This window comes from Podarcis muralis, chromosome 17, assembly GCF_964188315.1.
Source record: "Podarcis muralis chromosome 17, rPodMur119.hap1.1, whole genome shotgun sequence".
Lineage (NCBI taxonomy): Eukaryota > Metazoa > Chordata > Lepidosauria > Squamata > Lacertidae > Podarcis > Podarcis muralis.
Genome location: NC_135671.1, coordinates 8,959,067 through 8,977,311, shown reverse-complemented (window position 1 = coordinate 8,977,311; position 18,245 = coordinate 8,959,067). Strand labels below are relative to the sequence as shown.

The window sequence follows — 18,245 nt, the reverse complement described above, 5'->3', positions numbered from 1 at the left end:
ACGATTTCTGTTCTCATCCTGAAGCAAAGTTCTTAACCTGAAGCACTATTTCTGGGTTAGCGGAGTCTGTAACCTGAAGCGTATGTAACCCGAGGTACCACTGTATTTGATTGCACACTCTGAAACAGCCTCCCCCAATCCAGAGGTTGGGCGTTCACTATGACATAGCCTAATCCTGATTAAATCAAATCCTAATCAAATCCAGCTGGATTTTTGGCTGCGTACATTTGGTCCCCCACCCTGCACTCAGTTCACCCTGCACACCCTGGGAACGGCTAATCAGATGAGAGTAGCCGATGGGTCTCAAACCCTGAGTGAGTTAGGGATTTCCCCTGCAGGCTTCAGGGGATTCAGTGAACGAGACCATTAGTGGGTCTAATGGTCAAGAAGGCAGTGCTTGCATGTGCTGTAAGGGCAGATGGGGCTCATCAGTTTGGAAAGGTAGCATATCTAGGAGAAATAAAACTATGAGGAGTAAACCTACACAAAACCAGAGTCCCTAAGATGGTTGGACGGCGCTTTGTAAGCCTCCTTCCGGCAATTCCTGCAGCCACGCAGATGTCAACTGTTATGTACTGAAGTTCTCACCCTGGGCCAGCAGGGGGATAATGTAGATAGTTCCACATATGCAAATAAGGGATCGAAAGTGACGTTCAGTGATTGGATAGTTACAGAAAGTTGTTACAGTTACATTGTAGTGGAGCTCTATATAAGCAGGCTGGCTGAACCCTTCAGTTCAGTTCAGTTCTGACCTGTGAATAAACAAGAGCTGTTTGGAGAATCGCTGTGTCATCTGATATGTTCACCCACAACTTAACATCAACCATGTTGCTCTGCTTTCCTTTGGACCACATCAGCAAGGCCGAGGCAGGGGTCTTGTCGTTTGGGTAGCCCATGACTGCCATACACGCTGCCCAAATTTGCACCCCAGGGAGGTTGCTTCGGTGCCGCTATTGTGGCAGTTTGATGTCACCCGCAAAAGTGCACTCCATTGTCTCTGGAGACCGACGCATGCCAGCAACAACATCACATTCCCGTTTACTCTGGCTCCAGTGCGCTCCCACCACTGGTGTTTGAAGCCATGGGCACATGACATTAGCTACAATCCATAGGTATCTTGTAGCTTCTTGAGAAATATTCCTGTCTGATGTGTTCCCCCTCAAACCAGCTTCCATCCGGTTTGAAAACAGAAGCCACAGTTAAGCTGAGATGTGTACATTTCAGATGGTCATTGCACATACTCTTGACGACAGCTCTGGTGAATAGGAGCTGTGTGTGTGTCTGTGTGTGTGTGTGTGTGTGTGTGTGTGTGTGTTTGCATGCGCAAGAAAATAAATTGAGTAATGAGCATCAGGAGAAGACATCCACACCCACTTTTCTGGTGCATACAGCAACGTAAGAATGTGACTCGAATCGCAGCGAGGAGAAGCAACCTCTCCGTGTTTCAAGCTGCTAGTGTGTACATAGCCTTGAGGAGGACACAACAGGCTTGTGCCCTGCCACTCTGAGCCACTTTTGTGTGTGCCCTTCAAAGGAGTTGGCCAGCAGGCTCCCCACTGCATGGCCGGGCAAACGACACAGCATGGCCCCACTTGGCTCCAGTGAGCGGGGGTCACTCTAGCAGTGTGCACTGCCCCCATGGCACACCTACCCACCCCGGGCACCAGCAAGAAATGCTCCACCATTGCTTTCTGGTAGTGTCCAAGCCACCCTCCCATGCTGCTTTTGTTATGATTCATGTTTTCCTTAGCATCATAGTTATCTCCCGCTTGGACTACTGCAATGCGCTCTACGTGGGGCTACCTTTGAAGGTGACCCAGAAACTACAACTAATCCAGAATGCGGCAGCTAGACTGGTGACTGGGGGCAGCCGCTGAGACCACATAACACCGGTCTTGAAAGACCTACATTGGCTCCCAGTACGTTTCCGAGCACAATTCAAAGTGTTGGTGCTGACCTTTAAAGCCCTAAACGGCCTCGGTCCAGTATATCTGAAGGAGCGTCTCCTCCCCCATCGTTCTGCCCGGACACTGAGTTCCAGCGCCGAGGGACTTCTGGCAGTTCCTTCATTGCGAGAAGCAAAGCTACAGGGAACCAGGCAGAGGGCCTTCTCGGTAGTGGCGCCCGCCCTGTGAAACGCCCTCCCATCAGATGTCAAAGAGATAAACAACTACCTGACATTCAGAAGACATCTTAAGGCAGCCCTGTTCAGGGAAGTTTTTAACGTGTGACATCTTAGTGTATTCTTGGTCTTTGTGGAAGCCACCCAGAGTGGCTGGGGAAACCCAGCCAGATGGGCGGGGTACAAATAATAAATTATTAGTAGTAGTAGTAGTAGTAGTAGTAGTAGTAGTAGTATATCATTGAGGTGCCCTGAGGACCTGAGCTTTCACGCAAATATCAGATGAATTCAATGGGCACAAAAGATGAGCATACACGGCTTGAAAATCAGTTGCTAATGCTTTTATTTTTTAATCTGGTTGTTTTTTGTTTTGCTTTTTGAGGAAGCCAATTAAACCTGAAAGGGCGCATAATTTATTCAGCCGGTCCCACTTGTGGTTTAGTCCTGCTGTGACGTCTATTCAGGTTCTGCGGGGCAGAAAAGAAACAGGCTGTTTAAGTGGGGTTGGGGACTCCACCTGGTGTTCAAAGAGCTAGCAAGCAAGTTCTTGGAGAATGGAGCCTCTCTCTGGGCCAAGCAGGAGACGCAAGCGGTGCAAAAGCTGGTCTCCCACCTTTGCGTCAACAAAACTAGAATTATCATTAACTTCTATACTGCTTATATGCCCAAATGGTCAAAACACACTTCCCACCTCCCACTTCACTGTTTCAGGAAGGGTAGGTGAGGGAATGCAGAATACAGTGGTACCTTGGTACTCAAACGCCTTGGTTCCCAAACGCTGAAAACCCGGAAGTGTTCCGGTTTTTGAACATTTTTCGGAAGCCGAACATCCGATGTGGCTGTCGGCTATTGTTTCTGGGGCCCCCTGCACCAATCAGAAGCTGTGCCTTGGTTTTTGAACATTTTGGAAGTCAAATGGACTTCCGGAATGGATTAAGTTTGGCACTTTTGTTTTTGCTATTTATTTTGCATTTTTGTTTTTGTAGCTTTTTCGGTTAATTTGTTTTTGTGACTGTGTGGAACCCAGTCCAGCTACTGATTGATTGATTGATTGATTGTGTCACTGCATAAATGGATAAAAGCCCCCCATCCAAACAATGACTATCAACAGTGCAGGTAAGAAAAAAAAATATTTTTGATTTTTATCATCTACAATGTCTTATTTATTTTATGGTACAGTACATTGATTATTAGGGACGCGGGTGGCGCTGTGGGTAAAACCTCAGCGCCTAGGGCTTGCCGATCGCATGGTCAGCGGTTCGAATCCCCGCGGCGGGGTGAGCTCCCGTCTTTCGGTCCCAGCTCCTGCCCACCTAGCAGTTCAAAAGCACTCCTAAGTGCAAGTAGATAAATACAGTAGGTACCGCTTTATAGCGGGAAGGTAAACGCGTTTCCGTGTGCTGCGCTGGTGCTGGCTCGCCAGAGCAGCTTCGTGACCCGGAAGTGTCTCCGTACAGCGCTGGCCCCCGGCCTCTTAAGTGAGATGGGTGCACAATCCTAGAGTCGGACACGACTGGCCCGTACGGGCAGGGGTACCTTTACCTTTACCTTTACATTGATTATTGCTTTCATTTTATGGATCGATGGTCTCGTTAGATAATAAAACTCATGTTAAATTGGTGTTTTGGGGGTTGTTTTTAAAAGTCTGGAACGGATTGATCCGTTTTGCATTACTTTCTATGGGAAAGCGCGCTTTGGTTTTGGAATGCTTTGGTTTTGGAATGGACTTCAGGAAAGGATTTAGTTTGAGAACCAAGGTACCACTGTACCACAATATCAGAGTATTAATAGATATTATTTTCAGCAGGTTAGGCACAACATGGCTGCCAGTTTTGACATGGTGGACATGGAACTGGTGCAGAGCAAAGCAGGACGCTACTTACCAAAGATGGGGCTTTTGGAACAAGCATCAGAGTTTAAGACACTTATTCCCCAAGGTTGTTTCCTTGCAGCATGGGTACGGGTCTCACACACCTCCTCCCACAGCGGGAAATAAGGCAACACTTCAGATCATCTGGGCAGTCTCCATCTTCCCCACATGGTGGAGTCTTGCAGAGATTCCGATGTCCCTTCTTTCCATGGTGATGGTGACCACCGCTTTTCTGCCTTCGTTCTGAGGAGCCAGACTCCTCAGAAGAGGAATGGAACTTGGGTTTCCGTTCTGAGAGGACCGACTCCTCAGAAGAGGAATCATGCTTTGGCTTCTTGAATCCCTTTCCTTTCGGACGTGGGCCGTGGTCATGGTGCCCATGGTGACGAGGCCGGAAATTTGGGTTTGGACACGATCCCGGCTTCCCTCCCTGGGTAATACACCCTGTTCAACAAATATATGTGTGTTAACAACTGGAAGGTCATTCCTTTTGTTAAGAAGATGAACAGCTAATGGCTTAAGAAAGATGGTTGGTGTTTTCTCATGGCGAGCTAATGGCTGAGCCATACCTCAAGATCTTTCTTCTAAGTGCTAGGCAACAAAGCTTAGAAAGAGACAAGCCATTCAGAGGAAGGTGCTAGATAAAGGTGTGTATTGGGATGAGGAAATAAAAGAAGGAAGTTTTATTTATTAAAACAGCAATAACAAGCAGAAAGATGGAAAACTCTAGAGATGCAGGGTGTCTTTATCTGGAAATCTAAGTCGAGGTCTTTTTCTACAGAGAAATGTTACAGAATATAGCACTCTGCTCAATATTTTACCTCACCTCTGCAGATTATTATAAACTGACATTGTAAATCATTGAGAAAGTGGCCACCTTTGTTGGCTTTTGTTATTTCAGATAATTGCATTCTCTGTGTTTTCATGTCGTTACAAGCCCCCTTGGGTGAACTTCATCCAAAAGAATGGTGCATGAGTAATGCTATAGAGAAATAAAATCATACACTGGTAAAATACACCTGTGTAGTGTAACGGTTAGTGTGTTGGACTAGGAAATAAGAGGCCAGGGTTCACATCACCCCTCAGCCATGAGGCACACTGGGTGACCTTGGGCCAGTCACTGTCTCTCAGACTAATCTACCGTATTTTTCGCTCCATAAGACACACTTTTTTCTTCCTGTTTAGGGAAGCTTTTAGTGTTTAATAGATTACTGTATTTTAGTGTTTTGTTGGAAGCCGCCCAGAGTGGCTGGGGAAACCCAGTATAAATAATAAATTATTATTATTATTATTATAAGGGGAAATGTCTGTGCGTCTTATGGAGTGAATGTGTGGTCCCTAGAGCCGAATTGCCTCGGGGCAAAAAGCAAATCATGCTTCATCGCCACCCAACCCCAACCCCTCCACCACTTTCCCCCTTTTCGTCCCAATGTATCAACAAATGAAACTGACTTGTAAAAATGTTACATGGAAATATATATATATATATATATATATATATATATATATATGAGAGAGAGACATTCACACACTTTTGTAAATCAAGAAAATATTTAATAAAAAATAAAATAAAATAAAATAAGAAAGAGGGATGTGGGTGTTGAAACAAAGCTGCTGATAGTTTGTCGATCAGGGAGAGAGATAAGGGACTCTAGAGATAAAGGAGGCTGCCTGGGAAGGGGAGGTAAAGACAGCAAACTTGCAAAGGGGGGAAACAGGAAGACTAAAGCAATAAGGAGAGAAATTAGAAGAAAAGGAGGAGCAAAAAACTGCTCCAGCTAAGGAAAAGACACTAAGGCAAACAAGAGGGAAGGGAGTGTTGAAAGGAAGCAACTGATTGGTGGGATCGGGAGAGAGATAAGGGACACTAGCAGAGGCTGCCTGGGAGGGGGGAGGTAAAAGCCCATGGATCCTCAGGATTTTTACATTAGGTCACCCCAAATTCACCCCAAGTTCACCATCAGATCACATAGCATGTCCATGGCTACAGCCTGCACCAAAAAAATCAAGCATCCACTGTTTCCTGGGGCTGCAATGGTGCAAAAATGTGGTTACAAAGCATGGATCCATATGGATCCTCAGGATTTTTGCATTGGGTCACCCCAAATTCACCCCAAGTTCACCATCAGATCACATAGCATGTCCATGGCTACAGCCTGCACCAAAAAAATCACACACCCACTGTTTCCTGGGGCTGCAATGGTGCAAAAATGTGGTTACAAAGCATGGATCCATATGGATCCTCAGGATTTTTGCATTGGGTCACCCCAAATTCAATATCAGATCACATGTCTGTGGCAACAGCATGAACCACAAAAATCATACATCCACTGTTTCATTCAGAATATTTTTTTTCTTGTTTTCCTCTTCTAAAAACTAGGTGCGTCTTATGGAGCGAAAAATACGGCACCTCCCAGGGATGCCATTAGTATAAAATGGGGAGAGGAGAACCCTGGAAATTCCCTTGTAGGATATAAATGGCGGGTGGGTGTTTTCAAGCAGCGGTGAAATCTTGCTGTTATTTTTATTGATCCTAGTTTAGTAAACATTTATTGTTATTGTTGACAGTGGATTTCTGTTTAATTATTATTTGCTGATATTTAATTTCAATTGACAGGACACAGGTGGCACTGTGGTCTAAACCACTGAGCCTTGGGCTTGCCAATCAGAAGGTCGGCGGTTCGAATCCCCGCGACCTGGTGAGCTCCCGTTGTTCAGTCCCAGCTCTTGCCCACCTAGCAGTTCAAAAGCACGTCAAAGTGCAAGTAGATAAATAGGTACCACTCTGGTGGGAAGGTAAACAGCGTTTCCGTGCGCTGCTCTGGTGTGCCAGAAGCAGCTTAGTCATACTGGCCACATGACCTGGAAGCTGTCTGCGGACAAACACCAGCACCCTTGGCCTATAGAGCGAGATGAGCACACAACCCAAGAGTCGTCCACAACTGGACCTAACGGTCAGGGGTACCTTTAATTTCAATTGTGTACTATTAAATTCCAACGGATCACTGAATATATTACTTTATTTGATAACAGTTGTTTGTTTTACAAATATATTTTTATTATGGCTTTTTTGTATTGGATCAGATTGTTATAAGGCAGGCATGTCCAAAGTCCGTTTTGGGGGCCTAATCTGGCCTGCCGGTCGATTTAATCTGGCCCCCATGGCAGTATATGTCCTGGGGTAAAATCCTTAAAAAAGCTCAGCAACCTCAATCCTAAAAAACAACTTCGGTCAGTCCTCAGGCATGTTCACTTCATCAAATCTGGCCCTCTTTGAAAAAAGTTTGGGCACCCCTGTGATATAAGGTGTGCAATCTTTGTTGTATATTTTGTTGTTTCTTCAGCTTGTAAACTGCCTTGGGTATAGTAATATAGAAAGCGGAAATGAAATGAAACTGTCAAAAAGATGCTCACCAGGTGTTGATGCTGGAGTTGTGGTCTCAACCTTTGCCGTTGTGGTCTCAACCTTTGCTGTTGTGGTCTCAACCTTTGCCGTTGTGGTCTCAACCTTTGCCGTTGTGGTCTCAACTTTTCTCGTTGTGGTCTCACCTAGAGGAACAAAGCAAAGAGCAGCTGAGTGGGGAGGCCATTTTTCTACTGAGAAAATGGTACTGGGAGGAAGAATCAACCCAACCCAGTCCAGCCCTGGGGTCCTCATCACGCCGCCCCCCCCCCCTTTCTCCCACCCTCCACAGCTGTTATTTGCCAAAATGTGAAGAAAAATATGGGAACACCCATCACAGATCTTGACTAGTTTGTGTGTCAGGACCAACCTACGCATTACTTGAGTCAGTCTCTCAATTTAAAAACAACAACAAGGAAATGCAGCCTTGGAAGCTTCAATTGAGGCTGAGAAAGGCCAAGAGAGGGGCTGTTTAATAGTTTTGCTACCGGGTGTTTGTCCACTCAAACTCCCCACACCCTGTTCTCCTTCCACAGCCCCACTGCAAAGAGATAACAGGGTTCCTGTCTTTCTGCCTGTTGCAGCAACTGTAACATGCTGTATGGTTTTTATTGTATTTTTACAGGCAATCCCTGGAGCACTAAAAATGAGGCTCATGGTGCTTTGTGACCCAGGAAGGCTCTAAGTCTAAGCCATTTCCCACTGCTGCCCATTCCTTTTATCGATGACATTACGTGACGTAGAAGAAAGGTGTGGACTCACCGCTTATCACTCCAGTAACTACGATTACAGGTGGTGTGGGTGCTGCAGCCACATCTGGAGGAAAGGAAAACATGAAATGGTATTCTATGAGGTTAAGCAGATGAATCTGGAATAGTCCTTTCAGGGACATGAAACACTGAATTGCCTTTAGAGGTAGATTAGTAGTATTCTATATGGGAACTCTGTTCTTTAGCCACTGAGAGGTCACTTTTGCACCATCCAGATCAACAATGGTGGCCGTCCTCATTGGTATGCCTTTCTAGGTTAGTGGTTCTGATAGGCGCAAGCAAGACAGACCCTCCAAGTGTCTCTATTTTCCAGGGACGGTCTTGGATTTACATAAGCTGTCCTGGTTTCTGATTTGATCTCAGAATGTCCTGCTTTTCCATAGTAAAGTAAAGGGACCCCTGACCATTAGGTCCAGTCATGACCGACTCTGGGGTTGCGGCGCTCATCTCACTTTATAGGCCGAGGGAGCCAGCGTACAGCTTCCGGGTCATGTGGCCAGCATGACTAAGCCACTTCTGGTGAACCAGAGCAGCACACAGAAACACCATTTACCTTCCCGCCAGAGCAATATCTATTTATCTACTTGCACTTTGACGTGCTTTCGAACTGCTAGGTTGGCAGGAGCAGGGACCGAGCAACGGGAGCTCACCCCGTTGTAGGGATTCAAACTGCCGACCTTCTGATCGGCAAGTCCTAGGCTCTGTGGTTTAACCCACAGTCCACCTGCCTTTCCTTAGGATGACCCTATTTTCATCAGAGAAATGTTGGAGGGTATGGGAGTTATGCAACCCATGAGACAAGCAGATAAGTAACTATACAACCTTTAGAAGACATCTGAAGGCAGCTGTGTAAAGAGAAGGTTTTTTAAATGTTTTATTATGTTTTTATATATGTTGGAAGCCGCCCAGAGTGGCTGGGGGAACCCAGTCAGATGGTCAGGGTATAAATAATAAAATTGTTGTTGTTGTTGAATAGGACGTCCCTATTTTCATCAGAGAAACATTGGAAGGTATGAGAAGAGGTCTTATCAGGAATGGAACCTTCTGTATTGGAACCCAAGACAGTACACATGTGGTTTTCTAGTCACCCATTCAGGCATTGATCAGACCCAGACCTCGCAAGGTCATGGCACTAGTGTGCCTTCAGACCATACATATTGAGATGAGAGAGGTTGCTTAGGAATAGGGTTCCAATAATCTACTTCTACGTAGTTAAGGCACTGTGGAATAGCTAAAAACCTAACATTTGATGGGCTACAATCTGGTCTTAGCATTAGTTTAATTGCCATGGCTTCATATCCTGGGCATTGTGGTTTGGTGATGGAGGTGAGAATTTCCTGACAGAGATCCTTGGTCCCACTGTCACAGTCCCTATCTTCCCAACAAAGAGGGAAATGATTAGTGAAATAAACATTTAAGTCAAACCAGGGAGATACTCAATGGCAGAAAAATCTCAATTCTCCCACAGCATCCCAAGGAACTAGAGAAAGCCCAGCTTAGGTTTGGCTTCTAAATGTTGTTGTCACCTTAAAGTAAAATAAATGCGGTATTTTATCTCTCAGTGAGAACGGCCACCTTTTCTTTTTAAGAAGCAGTGGCTGTGTGCCTGTTAACAGCTGCAAAAGAGGCATAAATCACCAGGTGATGTTTTCTGCAGTATAGATGGTAACTCGTCTACATTTGGTGCAGCTGTTAAAACGCTTACTTGTCTCCCTGGATTTTTTTGAAAAGTTTTCTACTCCAAATGCCTTCCTAGCCATGCATAAGGCTTCCAGTTTTGTTTTGTTTTCCCCTGGCAAGTCAACTACCTGATTAGCTTCCACCAGTAAAGCTTTTCCTATGATTGTACTGTACCTTGATACCAGGAAATGCTTCACCTGTTAAATTTCTACTGTTAAAGGTGCACAACCTCTTCCCAAAATAAGTTCGTAATCCCAGTGCTTTTTTTCTTTAAAAAAAATGTTTAGGGGCACTCTCATTTTCCTGCTCATATTGAAACACTGCCCCTCAATGAGGCCAAACTTAGATTCACAAAATGTTTAGGAGTATGCATACCCCAGGAAAAAAACACTGAGCAATCCCTATGCACACTTTCCAGGGATGACACACAAACACACACTCTTTCTGAACACCCTCCAGAGATCAGCTTGTCAGATGCAGCACTGCCAGTTGGGGGGGGGGCACAAAAACCAATCAGCCCAATTTTGGTGTTATGGTTCATAGAATGAATGAAGCAGAAATTAATCTCTGGCTACTCCCCAACACAACAACTACTAGTGCCTCCTTTCTCCTTAACACACTTGTGTGTGTCACACAGGTCTAGCAACACCACTGCCTGTGCCTGTTTTGGCTGATCAGGTAAAGCCCTGCCTCATTCCCAGGTGGAACAGGTGAGTCCTAAGTGGATGGGCGGAGCCAAACATAGCTGGGGTCATAAAAGAGGCAGGCAGCAAGGGCGGGTCTCAGGGAGATTCACTTGGATGCTGTTGTACAGGAGGAGTGGGTAGGTAGCTACCTGGGAACTATGTGCTTTCCTGTGTTTACTGTCGATGAGGAATAAAGGTTCTGGGCTTGGTTTGTGAAGGGAGTGTTGGGAAACTGTGTATGTGCAGCTACTCACACAGAGTCAGTTAAGGTTTGGCAGACAGCCAGAAGGCAATCTGAAGGAGTAAGTCTGCCTGGTTATAACAGAGACATGCAGACAGCTCCCTGATTGGTCAAGCTCTTTCAAGGGAGTGATAATTAATGGCCTACTTACTGGAATGTGTTAGTTCAGAGTTCAGGGTTCTGTGTGTCAGTGTAGGAGTTGTGAGTCGTGTCAGAGAGACCTAGCTAAAAATCTGTGTTCTGTTCCTGTAAATAGTCCACTGTATATAAAAAACACCTAACTACAAGTTCCTGGTTCCTGCTTCGTCTATCCTGTCTGCAGCCAAGTCGCCAATTGCTTCCGTGGATTCTGCGTGTACTCTGCTAGGTCTGGCTAAGGTCCTGCAACTAGTCAGAAAGTTGCAAAACACCAAATAGGTTTTACCAATAGGGAGAGAGAAAGGTAGATGCTTTTTTCTCTAGAGCCTTGCCTTTGGTTTGGAGCTGTGTTGTACAGTTAAGCGAGTCTGGGGTTGGTGGGTGAAGTGTAGGTGGCGATAATGTGCCATGAGAGGAGAATGGTTTTATTGCATAAATAGCTTTCTCTGGTAGGGCTGTTGGGTAGCATGAAGCAGATGAACTGGGTAGACTTGAGGATGTGGTGAAAGACCCTCACATCTGCACCAAACTCTTAAAGCCCTCTCCACTTTATAAAAAACAGTTCTGGTCTGTCCCTCTGCCTAGGAATCCTGGGAACTGTAGTTTAAGGGTGCTGAGAGAGAGCTGGTCCATAGCCCACTTGCAGAGCTACTATTCCCAGCACCCTTAATAAACTACAGCTCCCAGAATTCTCTGGGGAAAGTGGGGACTATTTAAAGAGGTATAAGAGGGCTTTCAATGTATGGTGTGGCCTAGGGCCAGTGTGGATGTAAAAGTGAAAAGCCTGCACAATGAACAAACATTTGCCCCATTGTTGCCTCTTAATGGACAGTTGTTCTGTGCCTCCTGCTCCTGTAGGACCCAGCAGAAATAAGCAAGAGAAATACTTTCCAGTACAGCAAGCTTAGAAAACCTCCAACTGCTGTGCCCTAGCTGCTAAAAGCTAGAAGCTTTCCTTCCCTTTTAACAAAATGGCAACCCTACATGGGGAAGAAAACTGTTTCAGGGACTCTGGGTTCCTGGTTTGTTGCTGTTAAATGTTTGTTGCTGTTCAGGAGTGTAGCAGCCAATGCTTTTCCCGATAGAGATGCAATGTGTTAAGGCAAAGATTTGCACACTGTAAACGGTTGTGCTATGCAGCACTGCATCTTTAGGGATGGGCTGGGGAGACCTGGGTGTGTTGGCAGCTGAGCTGTGAAATGTAGTGTGTTAGTATGTTGTTGCTGCTATTTCTTGACTGGGTGAAAATGGGTTTGGGGGGGGGGGTCCTGCAACGACAAGCAGTGGGCAGACGCACAACATAAGCACATTCAACGCACATTGAAAGCACATGACTTGTTATACTGGCTTGAAACCAACATAGTTATTGTCCAGTTTGGGTGTTCTACAGCTCCTATTTTGAAAATACGATGCTGGTGGTTCTTACCATTAAAAAATTAATAAGAAACTTTTAAAAAACACAACTTCCCTGTAAGAGTCCTTGCTTCCCCACCCCCTCGCAGAACTTCCCAGCACCCTTAAACTCCAGTTCCCAGGCATTGGAGCCAACTCCTAGGGTATGGATACCAGATTTTCCCCCCAATGAATCCGGGGACACTTTTTTTTTATGTTCCATGGCTCTACTGTGCAAATGATCCAGCATAGCAGAAACTCAACCCGCTGTCCTTCTTGTCTACCATTAATTAAAAAACCCTGGCATGCCACAATTCTTTCCTTCCATTTAGCAAGGCAAGGTTCTTGTTGTCCGTAATCTCCATGTAGGCGAAGAGTTGTCTAATTGCACAGTGTACTAGGAAACATCTGGTGAAAGGGAAAGCAAGAGAACTCAAAATTTCCATATCTCCCAGATGTTTTCCTAGCCTGGTCCAGTCCTGTTTCTTACATACTTGTGGACTAAGCAAAGAGCCACTTTGCTTAGTCCACAAAGAACCGATTGGAAGGTTGGCCACTTTGCCCATCCACTCCTCCTTCAACAATCTGTCTTTAAAATAACATATGGTTACCAGATATTTTTCAATGAATCCGGGGACACTTCCCCCCCCCCTTTTTTTTAGGCTGAGTAGTGGGGATGGTGAGGCAAAAGACCCTGGGCCCAAGCACACATGCATATTGTATAAAGGTGCAAAGCCCTTCTTTCACACCCTGTGAAACATAAATCCGCAGGGTTTTTTTAAAAACTGGGCAACGGCCTGCCACGCGCCCGTGACTCCCAAGCCTTCCCCGATCTCCTTCCCCCTTTGTTTTGACAGATCAGGGGAGGCTTGGGAGTCACGGGCAGGCAGGTGTTGCCCAGGAGGGGCCAGCCTGGTAGTGCAGTTGGTTCTGGCTGGCTTCAGGAGCTGCTCGCTGCCATGGCACAGGAAAAATGGCAGGCGCCACGGCAGCGAGCAGCTCCTGAAGCCAGCCAAAGCCAACTGCGCTACCAGGCTGGCTCCGGGCTGCTGAGGCTGCCACTGCCACATTTCCCGGGGACAGATTGCAAATCTGGGGACATTCCGGGGACGGAATTTGTCTGGAGACAGATTTGCAAATCCGGGGACGTCTGGTAACCCTATCTTAGGGGCTGAGGTCCCTTTCACCCCCCTAAAATATTTGAGGGGGCCGGAGGAGGCACCCAAAGTTGATGGACACTGCAATTCGAATGATGTTTGTGTGCCATGTCTTGGGGGGCTCCTCAACATTTTGTCCAAGTTGGCCCCCCTGTTCCCAATATTCTTTGGGGGAAGCGATGTGTATGGTGTGTCTCTGCCCAATGTTAAAGAGTTTTGCTCCAGGTACAACAAATGTCTTTCCCCTCTCTTGACACCCTGTCCACCTTCTTCCACAGCTGAGCCATGGCAACTCCGTTGAGGAAGTCCACCCAGGCATCTGGCCTGCGTTCCTCCCTGAACTCTGAGGAGTCGTCGCCGGCCCACGGTCCTCCCAGCCGCCGCCGCTCGGATGCCGGTTCCACCAGGGGCCCCCAGCTTCGCAAACAGGCCTCGGCCTCTTCCCTCCGCTCTGAGGGACAAGCTTGGTGCCGCCGCTCGGAATCCATCCCTGAACCAGACCCAATCCTGCTCTCTCTGGTGCAGGCCTTGGCCCACACAGGCATCCCGCTTTCTGAGGCAGGCTTCTTCGAGGCTCTCATTACACGGCCGCTGGGCGTGAGGCGCTCGCTGCCATCAATGGCCCAGCTCCACCGCAGCGTCCTCCCGGCCTTGCGGCGGCGCCACAAGTCGGGTCTCCGTCAGGTTCTCCACCGCCGCGATACTTTTGTCTTCCTTCATGAGGCGACGACAGGGGACGGGCGGGCCATCCTTGGCATCTCCGTCCTGCCTCTCGACAGGCCTGGGCAGTCTCCGCTGCTCCTGGGCATGGAATTCTTGGAGCAGCTGAGCCACCATTCGGTGGCCCGGGCCGTCACAGGTGTTTTGAGCGAAGGGCACGTCTTGTCCCACAGGGTGCTGGCTGTGGTCACTTCTGGGAATGCCCACATGATCCAAGCCTTTGCTGCCAACGGGATTCTGGGCACGGTGTTGCCCACTGCCCTTCACATCCCCTGCCTGGCGCACCAGCTGGAGCTGGTGATGGAGCTGTGGCCAGATAAGTTGGAAAGGCTGGTTTCTGTGCTGCACCTCCTGGAGGATACGTTCGGGCGGCAGGCTGCCCTACGCCACCGTTATGAGCTGTTTCTGAGAGAGCGCGGCCTGGCACTCTCCCTGCCCGTTCCCAGTAGGTGGACTGGGCCAGAGGCTTGGCTGGAGAAGGCCAGCGTCATCGCAGAACATCTCCCCATCCTGATGGAGTTCATGGCAGCTGATGAAGAAGAGGGTGCCGCCATGGCCAAACTACAGGTGCTTCTTGGGTCAGGCAGCGAGGAGTTGGTGGCGGAGGCCACCTTTGCAGCGGAGCACGGGGCAGTCCTCCTGAGCACAGCGCAGTTCCTGCACAAGTTGGGGGAGCCATTAGCGCACCGGGCCTATGGCGAGCTGGAGGCCTTGCGCATTGGCTTCTCCTACCACCTGGACACGGGGTTCGGGCCAAACACCAGGAGGCAGCTGGCCCTGTGCCCGCCTCGTCTGGCATCGCAGTTCCGCGAGGTTCTGGCTTGCAGCCTCACCCGCCTGGAGCACGTGCTCAGCTCTCACCCTGCGGTGCCCACGTTGAAGGCCGTGCGGGCCCTTGATCCCAAGCAGGTGGGCGCTGTGGGCTGGAGCCAGCTGCAGCAGGAGCAGGCCATCCCTGGGCTGGCAGAGGTGGCAGAGGTGGAGTGGTTCCGCTACCAGCAGCTGGCGCAGGCGGCTCCTGCAAATGTCTCCCTGTCTCAGTGGTGGGAGGCGCAATCTGAGCAGCTCCCCACCCTGAGCGCCCTGGCCCAACGGTACCTCTGGTTGCCACTCTCCATGCCCAAGTCCCCTTTCCTCCCAGGAGACGTACTGAGTGGAGCAGGTGTTGAGGAGGGTTTCACAGACGAGAGTGTTTGCCTGTGGCGCATGCTCAGGTATAACCGCAACCTCTGTTAGCTGGCGACTTCCACCTGTGTCTAATTCTTGCCACTGACCTTGAGTCCCTTTTTGAGCAGCATTGAGAACCCAATTCACGGCTACCCAATTTCACCGGTAGAGTCACAGCCTCTCTTTTTTCCCCCTCATCCATGGAGCACTTGACTTGTTAACTAGAACAGAAGCCACAATCTTGTACGGCAATAAAGCATTTAAGATCTGCATTGAAATGTTTTGTCCTCCGTGCTTTCTCTAAGGAGATGCTAGGAGCATCTAGTATCTGGGATGCAATGTGGGAAACTTTGAGCATTCTCAGCAAGAGGTGGGCACAGAAGTCCGTCCCAAAGAGGGCCCTGATCCAGATCTCCCAGGAGCAATGCCACGTACCCATCGAGGAGGGTAAAAGCTCCTCAGATTTTTCCAGTGCAATCAGAGTCATAAATGGGTAGAGTTGGAAGGAACCCTGAGAGTCATCTAGTCAAGAGTGTAGCTCAGCCTAATCCCAAAATTTCATTTATGTAGTTCTAGCCAGTTGGACTTTGAGGTACATCTAGCTATGGGCATATGGGCAGGAGAAAGTGTTGCTCCAGTGTCCATATTTGGGGGGGGGGGGGAGTCTTGAGCCCACGGCTCCCATCTTTGCTTACCTGCTTCCTCTGCTAAAAAGTAAAATTGCATTTAAAGCAGCCTGAACACTGCCAAAGAAGTATTATCAGTGGGAGACAATTAAATCATATGCAGAATTTTAAGAACCAAAAATCTAGGTATCCAAAATAATTTTTAAAAATCCTCCCAAATTTGGATTTATTGCCACAAGGGGAAAACACTGGAATGTGTGGGGGTAATGATCTCTTGATGCAAGGTCCTATAACCTCTCGACAAGCTTTGTGCAAAGATTTTTTCTTTCTCTTTTCCCCCCATTGCTGTTTGTTTTTGGTAATCATGCTGACAACATCATTAAAATTGGTTGGTTTGGGTTGTTTTTTTTTAAGTCATCCAGCTTATTGGAACAGCACAATATTCTTCCCTTTTTTATCACCTTCTACCAGCCGAAGGGAGGTTGTTTCCCTCTCTGCCCTGCTTCCAACTAAGAAGCTGCTTCAGTTGCCAGCTGACCTGGGCCTATGGAGCTCTAAGGGGAGATTCCTGGTCACATCCATTGGCCAGGGGAAGAAGAAGAAGAGGAGGCGGAGTTTGGATTTGATATCCCGCTTTATCACTACCCAAAGAGTCTCAAAGCAGCTAACATTCTCCTTTCCCTTCCTCCCTCACAACAAACACTCTGTGAGGTGAGTGGGGCTGAGAGACTTCAGAGAAGTGTGACTAGCAGCTGCATGTGGAGGAGCGGAGACGCGAACCCGGTTCACCAGATTACAAGTCACCGCTCTTAACCACTACGCCACACTGTAAGCAGACTCTGTGTGTGTCTGTGTCCCTGTGCGTAAATTGTAGAATTTTGTATTACCTCCTCCCAAGTCTTCTTCCTTATCCTCTGGTAGCAAGTCAGGATATACACCTGCAAAATAAAGGAATAAATAGCATCTTACTTCACCACTGCTGTTCCTGTGCTGGCCTGGATCTAGTCAATGTATATTGACGCAGCTGCTCAATTTGGGGGGGACGGGGTGGCAGCTGTCATTCTCTCTCACCTCCCTGCCCTGCCAAAAGCAGGGTGCATTTTTGTTTTTTAAAAAAGAATAAAGCTTTCTCACTGAGTGGCATGCTTAGTTCAAAGATAAAAGGGTAATTAGGCAAGGGCGAAACTAGGCTTTACTTCATCCGGGTCAGGGACCCAGTTTGGCACCCCCTTCCTTGCACACACATTAGTGTAAAAAAAGGTAAAGGACCCCTGGATGGTTAAGTCCAGCCAAGTCCAGGCGACTATGGGGTTGCAGCACTCATCTCGCTTTTCAGGCCAAGGGAGCCAGCATTTGTCCACAGACAGCTTTCCGGGTCATGTGGCCAGCATGACTAAACCACTTCTGGCGCAACAGAACACCGTGATGGAAACCAGAGAGCACGGAAATGCCGTTTACCTTCCCACCACAGCGGTACCTATTTATCTACTTGCACTGGTATGCTTTCAAATGGCTAGGTTGGCAGAAACTGGGATAGAGCAACAGAGATTCATCCCGTCGTGTGGATTTGAACTGCCGACCTTCTGATCGGCAAGCCCAAGAGGCTCAGTGGTTTAGACCACAGCGCCACCCACGTCCCGCTCACATTTGTGTACACACATGTGCATACGCATGTGTTCTACCTGTGATTGCCATATCCCTTGAAAATTATCTGCTGAATCTATAAATCGCCTCCACTTAAAAGCCTTGTGACTGAAGTGGGATACAGATTTTTGACCAGTGGTCTTCGACCTGCGATAGCCCTTTCATACATGCTAACCATCCCTTGCCACTAAACAAGAATGTGCCAGCTACATGTGTTATCTTCAAGTGCTGAACAAGGTCTGCATGAACCAGCCCTCTGGTCCCTGAAGCGCCACTAATTCTACGGACTTACCTGCAACTAAGAGCAGGAAAGATGCTAGGAACAGAATCCTGGCCATCTTGAAGGGAAGCAGGAGTTTCTCTAGCTCTCTGCATCAGTTCCATTTCTTTATATATGCACTGCACGCAATGGTTGCAGCAACACCCTCTGACATTAAGCATCCGTTTAATTGCATCATTTCTGGAAGGTCGTCTCTCTGCATCGCTGCGTCTTATTTCCATCTGCTCACCTGGCAAAGGGTCTATAATCCTGTGATGTTCCCTGGCATGACGGACAATGGTTTCAGGTGTTGCAGCAAGGTACAAACTGTTCATTAAAAACAAATCATAGCAGGGTCATTGGCACTCTG

At 47.7% G+C, this 18,245-nt stretch overlaps 1 protein-coding gene and 1 long non-coding RNA gene across 2 annotated transcripts; one reads left to right on the top strand and one right to left on the bottom strand.

Annotated features, from left to right (window-relative positions):
• Positions 1-2,441: 2,441 nt before the first annotated feature.
• LOC144325969 (uncharacterized) lies at positions 2,442-17,019 on the bottom strand. Its single transcript, XR_013391142.1, has 5 exons — positions 16,860-17,019; positions 8,158-8,211; positions 7,407-7,541; positions 4,006-4,436; positions 2,442-2,589 (listed from the first exon to the last, which is right to left on the bottom strand). It is a non-coding gene; the product is annotated as an uncharacterized LOC144325969 (long non-coding RNA).
• LOC114588023 (uncharacterized) lies at positions 13,743-15,508 on the top strand. The gene has a single exon (XM_028712941.2). It carries the CDS (start codon positions 13,745-13,747, stop codon positions 15,413-15,415), a length of 1,671 nt encoding a protein of 556 aa, XP_028568774.2. The 5' UTR covers positions 13,743-13,744; the 3' UTR covers positions 15,416-15,508.
• Positions 17,020-18,245: the final 1,226 nt, after the last annotated feature.

Excerpts from the sequence above, each read along its gene's own strand:
- LOC114588023 (XM_028712941.2), top strand. The coding sequence starts at position 13,745 with ATGGCAACTCCGTTGAGGAAGTCCACCCAGGCATCTGGCCTGCGTTCC.